Below are 7,565 nucleotides of genomic sequence, written 5' to 3'. Positions count from 1 at the left end.
CACTGGACAGTAACACTAGACAGTAACACTAGACAGCAACACTGGACAGTAACACTAGACAGTACAGGGACAGTAACACTAGACAGTACAGGGACAGTAACACTAGACAGTACAGGGACAGTAACACTAGACAGTACAGGGACAGTATCACTAGACAGATCTCTGTAGTGACTTGGTTCTGTCTGTGAAAACTATAAAAACCTCTGCTCTAAGAACAACATACTGTATCTTGTCAGTAGTTTATTGTGTGTGTGTGTGTGTGTGTGTTGCAGGAGCTGTGTCAGTGTCGTCCATCCGACGGGAACTGTTCATGTTGTAAGGAGTGTATGCTCTGTCTGGGGACACTGTGGGAGGACTGCTGTGACTGTGTTGGTGAGTCACATCTCAAACAGTACAATATATGTGTGTTTTTATTCATGAAACACAACAATACCGCAGCTCAGTCAAAAACAATATGGTGGTTACCAGCCTCATCAATTAGACAGGAATGTCTGTGGAGTTACTTAAATGACTGAGTGCACTTTGCAAAGTTGTTTTCTGCACAGGCTGGTTTAGAAGTGGACTCGGAAAATGAATGGAATTATACTGAATTATAAACTGGTAATGGTCGTTGTATGTAATGGCGCAGCGGGTCTAGTGCTCATTTTAACATTTATTTGAACACTGACAAAACAAGACAAGAAACGAACGAACGGTAATGCAGGCTATATGCGCGCACGCGCCCGCGCCCGCACCCACGCCCACGCCCACACCCACACACACACACACACACACACACACACACACACACACACACACACACACACACACACACACACACACACACACACACACACACACACACACACACACACACACACACACACACACACACACACACACACACACACACACACAGCAGTGCAAAAACAACTTCCCACAAACCACAGGTGAAAACAGGGCTCCCTAAGTATGACTCCCAATCAGCAACAACAATGTACAGCTGTTCCTGATTGAGAGCCATACCAGGCCAACACAAAGAAATACACAACCTAGAAAATCATAGAAATACAAAACCAGAACAATACCCAAAAACCCCGGAACACATAAATCAAACACCCCTCTTACATAATTACATATCACAACAAACCCCGAACCACATAAAACAAACACCCCTCTGCCACGTCCTGACCAAACTACAATAACAAATAACCCCTATTACTGGTCAGGACGTGACAAAACTGGGTGGTTCGAGTCCTGAATGCTGGTTGGCTGACAGCCGTGGTATATCAGACCGCAATGCATTTAATTTTTTACTGCTCTTGTTACGTTGTTAAAAAGTTAATAATCAGCGATGAGGCACCTCAGCTGAAGTCGGAAGTTTACATACACTTAGGTTGGAGTCATTAAAACTCGTTTTTCAACCACCATATAAATATATGGATGAGCGTTGGCCGAGCGGCATAGGCAAGATGCAGTAGATGGTATAGTATATACATATGAGATGAGTAATGTAGGATATGTAAACATTAAAGTGGTGTTATTTAAAGTGACTAGTGATACCTACAGTTGAAGTCGGAAGTTTACATACACTTAGGTTGGAGTCATTAAAACTCGTTTTTCAACCACTCCACAAATTTCTTGTTGACAAACTATAGTTTTGGCAAGTCGGTTAGGACATCTACTTTGTACATGACACAAGTCATTTTTCCAACAATTGTTTACACACAGATTATTTCACTTGTAATTCACTGTATCACAATTCCAGTGGGTCAGAAGTTTACATACACTAAGTTGACTGTGCCTTTAAACAGCTTGGAAAATTCCAGAAAATGATGTAATGGCTTTCAAAGTTTCTGATAGGCTAATTGACATCATTTCAGTCAATTGGAGGTGTACCTGTGGATGTCTTTCAAGGCCTACCTTCAAACTCAGTGCCTCTTTGCTTGACATCATAGGAAAATCAAAAGAAATCAGCCAAGACCTTAGAAAACAATTTGTAGACCTCCACAAGTCTGGTTCATCTGTACAAACAATAGTACGCAAGTATAAACCCCATGGGACCACGCAGCCATCATACCGCTCAGGAAGGAGAAGCGTTCTGTCTCCTAGAGATGAACGTACTTTGATGCGAAAAGTGAAAATCAATCCCAGAACAACAGCAAAGGACCTTGTGAAGATGCTGGAGGAAACAGGTACAAAAGTATCTATATCCACAGTAAAACGAGTCGACATAACCTGAAAGGCCGCTCAGCAAGGAAGAAGCCACTGCTCCAAAACCGCCATTTAAAAAAAGCCAGACTACGGTTTGCAACTGCACATGGGGACAAAGATCGTACTTTTTGGAGAAATGTCCTCTGTTCTGATGAAACAAAAATATAATTGTTTGGCCATAATGACCATCGTTATGTATGGAGGAAAAAGGGGGAGGCTTGCAAGCCGAAGAACACCATCCCAATCGTGAAGCACAGGGGTGGCAGCATCATGTTGTGGGGGTGCTTTGCTGCAGGAGGGACTGGTGCACTTCACAAAATAGATGGCATCATGAGACGGGAAAATTATGTGGATATATTGAAGCAACATTTCAAGACATCAATCAGGAAGTTAAAGCTTGGTCACAAATGGGTCTTGCAAATGGACAATGACCCCAAGCATACTTCCAAAGTTGTGGCAAAATGGCTTAAGGACAACAAAGTAAGGTATTGGAGTAGCCATCACAAAGCCCTGACCTCAATCCTATAGAAAATTTGTGGGCATAACTGAAAAACTGTGTGCGAGCAAGGAGGCCTACAAACCTGACTCAGTTACACCAGCTCTGTCAGGAGGAATGGGCCAAAATTCACCCAACTTATTGTGGGAAGCTTGTGGAAGGCTACCCGAAACGTTTGACCCAAGTTAAACAATTTAAAGGCAATGCTACCAAATACTAATTGAGTGTATGTAAACTTCTGACCATCTGGGAATGTGATGAAAGAAATAAAAGCTGAAATAAATAATTCTCTCTACTATTATTCCTACATTTCACATTCTTAAAATAAAGTGGTGATTCTAATTGACCTAAGACAGGGAATTGTTACTAGGATTAAATGTCAGGAATTGTGAAAAACTGAATGTATTTGTCTAAGGTGTATGTAAACTTCCGACTTCAACTGTATATGGCCAATATACCACGGCTAAGAGCTGTATCCAGGCACTCCGTGTTGCGTCGCGCTTAAGAACAGCCCTTAGCCGTGGTATATTGGCCATATACCGCACACCCTTTAGGCCTTATTGCTTCATTAATTATTGGTAATGAACTGGTATGGATATGCATTTTCCTTTCCAATACAAATAGTTCCCTTACAGGTATGTAACCTTTTAAAAGTTATTATTGATAAACTCTCCCTCCCTCGCTCTCTCTCTGTGCCTCTCTCTCTCTGTGCCTCTCTCTCTCTCTGTGCCTCTCTCTCTCTCTGTGCCTCTCTCTCTCTCTGTGCCTCTCTCTCTCTCTGTGCCTCTCTCTCTCTCTGTGCCTCTCTCTCTCTGTGCCTCTCTCTCTCTGTGCCTCTCTCTCTCTCTGTGCCTCTCTCTCTGTGCCTCTCTCTCGCTCTGTGCCTCTCTCTCTCTGTGCCTCTCTCTCTCTGTGCCTCTCTCGCTCTGTGCCTCTCTCTCGCTCTGTGCCTCTCTCTCGCTCTGTGCCTCTCTCGCTCTGTGCCTCTCTCGCTCTGTGTCTCTCTCTCGCTCTGTGCCCCTCTCTCTCTGTGCCCCTCTCTCTCTGTGCCCCTCTCTCTCTGTGCCTCTCTCTCTCTGTGCCTCTCTCGCTCTGTGCCTCTCTCTCGCTCTGTGCCTCTCTCTCGCTCTGTGCCTCTCTCGCTCTGTGCCTCTCTCGCTCTGTGCCTCTCTCGCTCTGTGCCTCTCTCTCTCTCTTGTGCCTCTCTCTCTGTGCCTCTCTCAGGGATGTGTAACCCTAAGAACTACAGTGATACTCCGGCCACCTCCAAGAGCACAGTGGAGGAACTCCATCGACCAATCCCCTCGCTGTTCCGAGCCCTCACGGAGGGCGACGCCCCTATCAACATGATGGTGGTGTCCTTCCCCGTTGCCGAGGAACTATCTCACCATGAGAACCTGGTCTCCTTCCTAGAGACGCTTGACGACCAGCACCAGAACATATCTCTCCCCGCCAACAGCATCCACGGCAACTACGACATTCAAGGTAGCGAAACCATAGAACTAGAATGATTAGACTGTGGAACCATATTAATAGAATTAAGACTGTGGAACCATATGAGTAGAATGAATAGACTGTGGAACCATATGAGTAGAATGAATAGACTGTGGAACCATATGAGTAGAATGAATGGACTGTGGAACCATATCAGTAGAATGAATAGACTGTGGAACCATATCAGTAGAATGAATAGACTGTGGAACCATATCAGTAGAATGAATAGACTGTGGAACCATATCAATAGAATGAATAGACTGTGGAACCATATCAGTAGAATGAATAGACTGTGGAACCATATCAGTAGAATGAATAGACTGTGGAACCATATCAATAGAATGAATAGACTGTGGAACCATATCAATAGAATGAATAGACTGTGGAACCATATCAATAGAATGAATAGACTGTGGAACCATATCAATAGAATGAATAGACTGTGGAACCATATCAATAGAATGAATAGACTGGAACCATATCAGTAGAATGAATAGACTGTGGAACCATATCAGTAGAATGAATAGACTGTGGAACCATATCAGTAGAATGAATAGACTGTGGAACCATATCAGTAGAATGAATAGACTGTGGAACCATATCAATAGAATGAATAGACTGTGGAACCATATCAATAGAATGAATAGACTGTGGAACCATATCAGTAGAATGAATAGACTGTGGAACCATATGAATAGAATAGTATGATAGATTCCATTTCTATGAATGAAACACCGTCGTCATTACAGAGACAGTTGAACTTCCTTGCAGTGAAACCTGTGTAGACCCTGTTTAGACGATGGTGTAAAACACAGAGTGGTTAGTTTACACTACATTTCTTCCCACTAGAGGAGAAACACCAAGTCGGATGTTGTGTTCAGTCTGGAGGGATGGTGTTGGTGACGTGGACCGCCTGGTCTGGGTTGAAAGAGTATTTTTCCCTCCTCCTCCTCTCCTCCTCTTCTCTCTTCCTCCCCCTCCTCCTCCCGTTCCTCATAATCATCCTCCCATTCTTCCTCTTCTCTCTCTCTCTCTCCTTCTCTCCTCCTCTTCTCTCTCCTCTCCTCCTCTTCTCCCTCCTCTCCTCCTCTTCTCTCTCCTCTCCTCTCCTCTTCTCTCTCTCCTCCTCCTCCCGTTCTTCCTCTTCTCTCTTCTCTCTCCTCCTCATCTCTCTTCTCTCTCCTCCCATTCTTCCTCTTCTCTCTCTTCTCTCTCCTCCCATTCTTCCTCTTCTCTCTCTTCTCTCTCCTCCTGTTCCTCCTCATCTCTCTTCTCTCTCCTCCCATTCTTCCTCTTCTCTCCTCCTCCCTCTAGTTTCCTTCTCTTCTCTCCTCCTCCCTCTAGTTTCCTTCTCTTCTCTCCTCCTCCCTCTAGTTTCCTTCTCTTCTCTCCTCCTCCCTCTAGTTTCCTTCTCTTCTCTCCTCGCTCTGGTTTGGTCCTGAACCTATGATCCAGCTCTTATAGAGAAAAAAAAAAAGACACTGCACTCATGAGTTTCCTGAGACGCCACATTGGTTAAATATGAGAGCGTTGGTTGGTTCCCACCACAGTGCCCAGCTGTTAACTCATTACAAACACTAGAGGTGCGTCCCAATTGGTACCCTAGTCCCTATGTAGTGAACCACTTTTGACCAGGGCCCAAAGAAAAGTAGTGCACTGCATAGGGAGTAGGTGCCAATTGGGACGTAGCCTAGAACACATGGTCACACTTAGTGTTAGCAGCACACCCATTGTCCTCAGTCCTCAGTCATCAAAGCAAACCCTAAGAAAAACATTGGCAGGTTAATGATGACCGTTTTTAGCAGGTAACTACGGATTTAAATATGTATTCATGGGATTACTAGTTATGCTTTAAAGATGTGGTTACTGAGAGAACTGACCTGTGCCCTATTTTTCTCTCTGTATCCCTCCACCTTCCTCCCTTGTCCGCCAGATAACATGTGTACGGTGGTCTACTTTGACGACTGCGTATCCATCCGCCAGTGTAAACTATACTGTGAGTCGATGGGAGGGTCGAAGTACCGCTGGTTTCACAACGCCTGCTGTCAGTGCGTCGGCCCGGAGTGTCTGGACTACGGCAGCAAGGCTGTTAAGTGCATGAACTGTCTGTTCTGAAGACTGACGACTCCATGGTGGTGGAGACTGGTACCAAATATATGGACCAAACCAATGGGCGGCTCCAGAGAGGGGCTAGACGATGCTTAAGCCTCCTCAAAATAGCCTAGCACCCCCAAAAAATATTGTATTAGTACATCATATATTACAGGCACCCTTAGCCTACCCCTTAGCCTACCCCTTAGCCTACCCCTTAGCCTACCCCTTAGCCTACCCCCCTTAGCCTACCCTTAGCCTACCCCTTTAGCCTACCCCCTTAGCCTACCCCTTAGCCTACCCCTTAGCCTACCCCCTTAGCCTCCCCCCTTAGCCTACCCCTTAGCCTACCCCTTAGCCTACCCCCTTAGCCTACCCCTTAGCCTACCCCCTTAGCCTACCCCCTTAGCCTACCCCTTAGGCTGCCCCTTAGGCCTACCCCCTAAGCCTACCCCTTAGCCTACCCCTTAGCCTACCCCCTTAGCCTACCCCCTTAGCCTACCCCTTAGCCTACCCCCTTAGGCTACCCCCTTAGCCTACCCCTAAGCCTACCCCCTTAGCCTACCCCCTTAGCCTACCCCTTAGCCTACCCCTTAGCCTACCCCTTAGCCTACCCCTTAGCCTACCCCTTAGCCTACCCCCTTAGGCTACCCCCTTAGCCTACCCCCTAAGCCTACCCCTTAGCCTACCCCTTAGCCTACCCCCTTAGCCTACCCCTTAGCCTACCCCTTAGCCTACCCCTTAGCCTACCCCCTTAGCCTACCCCTTAGCCTACCCCTTAGCCTACCCCCTTAGCCTACCCCTTAGCCTACCCCTTAGCCTACCCCCTTAGCCTACCCCCTTAGCCTACCCTTAGCCTACCCCTTAGCCTTCACCCCTTAGCCTACCCCCTTAGCCTACCCCCTTAGCCTACCCCTTAGCCTACCCCTTAGCCTACCCCTTAGCCTACCCCAATGAAAGGTTTCTGGTGCCACTGCTGACCAAACATGAGAAGACTGACTGACAAGGTCCAATATTCATTTTAACCATCGGAGCTAGCTGACTGAATTTATCTGACTGATGTGTGTTTCTTTCATGAGAGTGAATGACGTCAAATATTTTCCTTTTTACTGATTTGTTTTATTTTATTCTGTGTATGTTGTATATTTTAGATGTTTAAAAAATATATAATGTTTTTACTAGAGCCTTGTTGTTTTTTTAATAATAATCGTCCCCTAAATTCACATCTCGTGCCAAATAAAATGTGTTTGTTGACTTGGTATGGTTTGTAGTAAGTTTAACCTTTTCTACT

At 45.6% G+C, this 7,565-nt stretch overlaps 1 protein-coding gene across 1 annotated transcript; it reads left to right on the top strand.

Moving 5' to 3' along the window:
• Window positions 1-239: 239 nt before the first annotated feature.
• On the top strand, window positions 240-6,559 carry LOC123739893 (twisted gastrulation protein homolog 1-A; the record flags this gene model as incomplete). The annotated part of the gene is made up of 3 exons (XM_045713936.1): window positions 240-372; window positions 3,914-4,174; window positions 6,117-6,559. Coding segments are annotated over 3 exons (576 nt in total), but the record flags the coding sequence as incomplete, so codon positions are not given.
• Window positions 6,560-7,565: the final 1,006 nt, after the last annotated feature.

Source organism: Salmo salar, unplaced genomic scaffold (genome assembly GCF_905237065.1).
Source record: "Salmo salar unplaced genomic scaffold, Ssal_v3.1, whole genome shotgun sequence".
In the NCBI taxonomy this organism is placed as follows: Eukaryota; Metazoa; Chordata; class Actinopteri; order Salmoniformes; family Salmonidae; genus Salmo; species Salmo salar.
The sequence above is the reverse complement of the archived record's forward strand: the minus strand, read 5'-3'. Positions and strand labels throughout refer to the sequence as shown.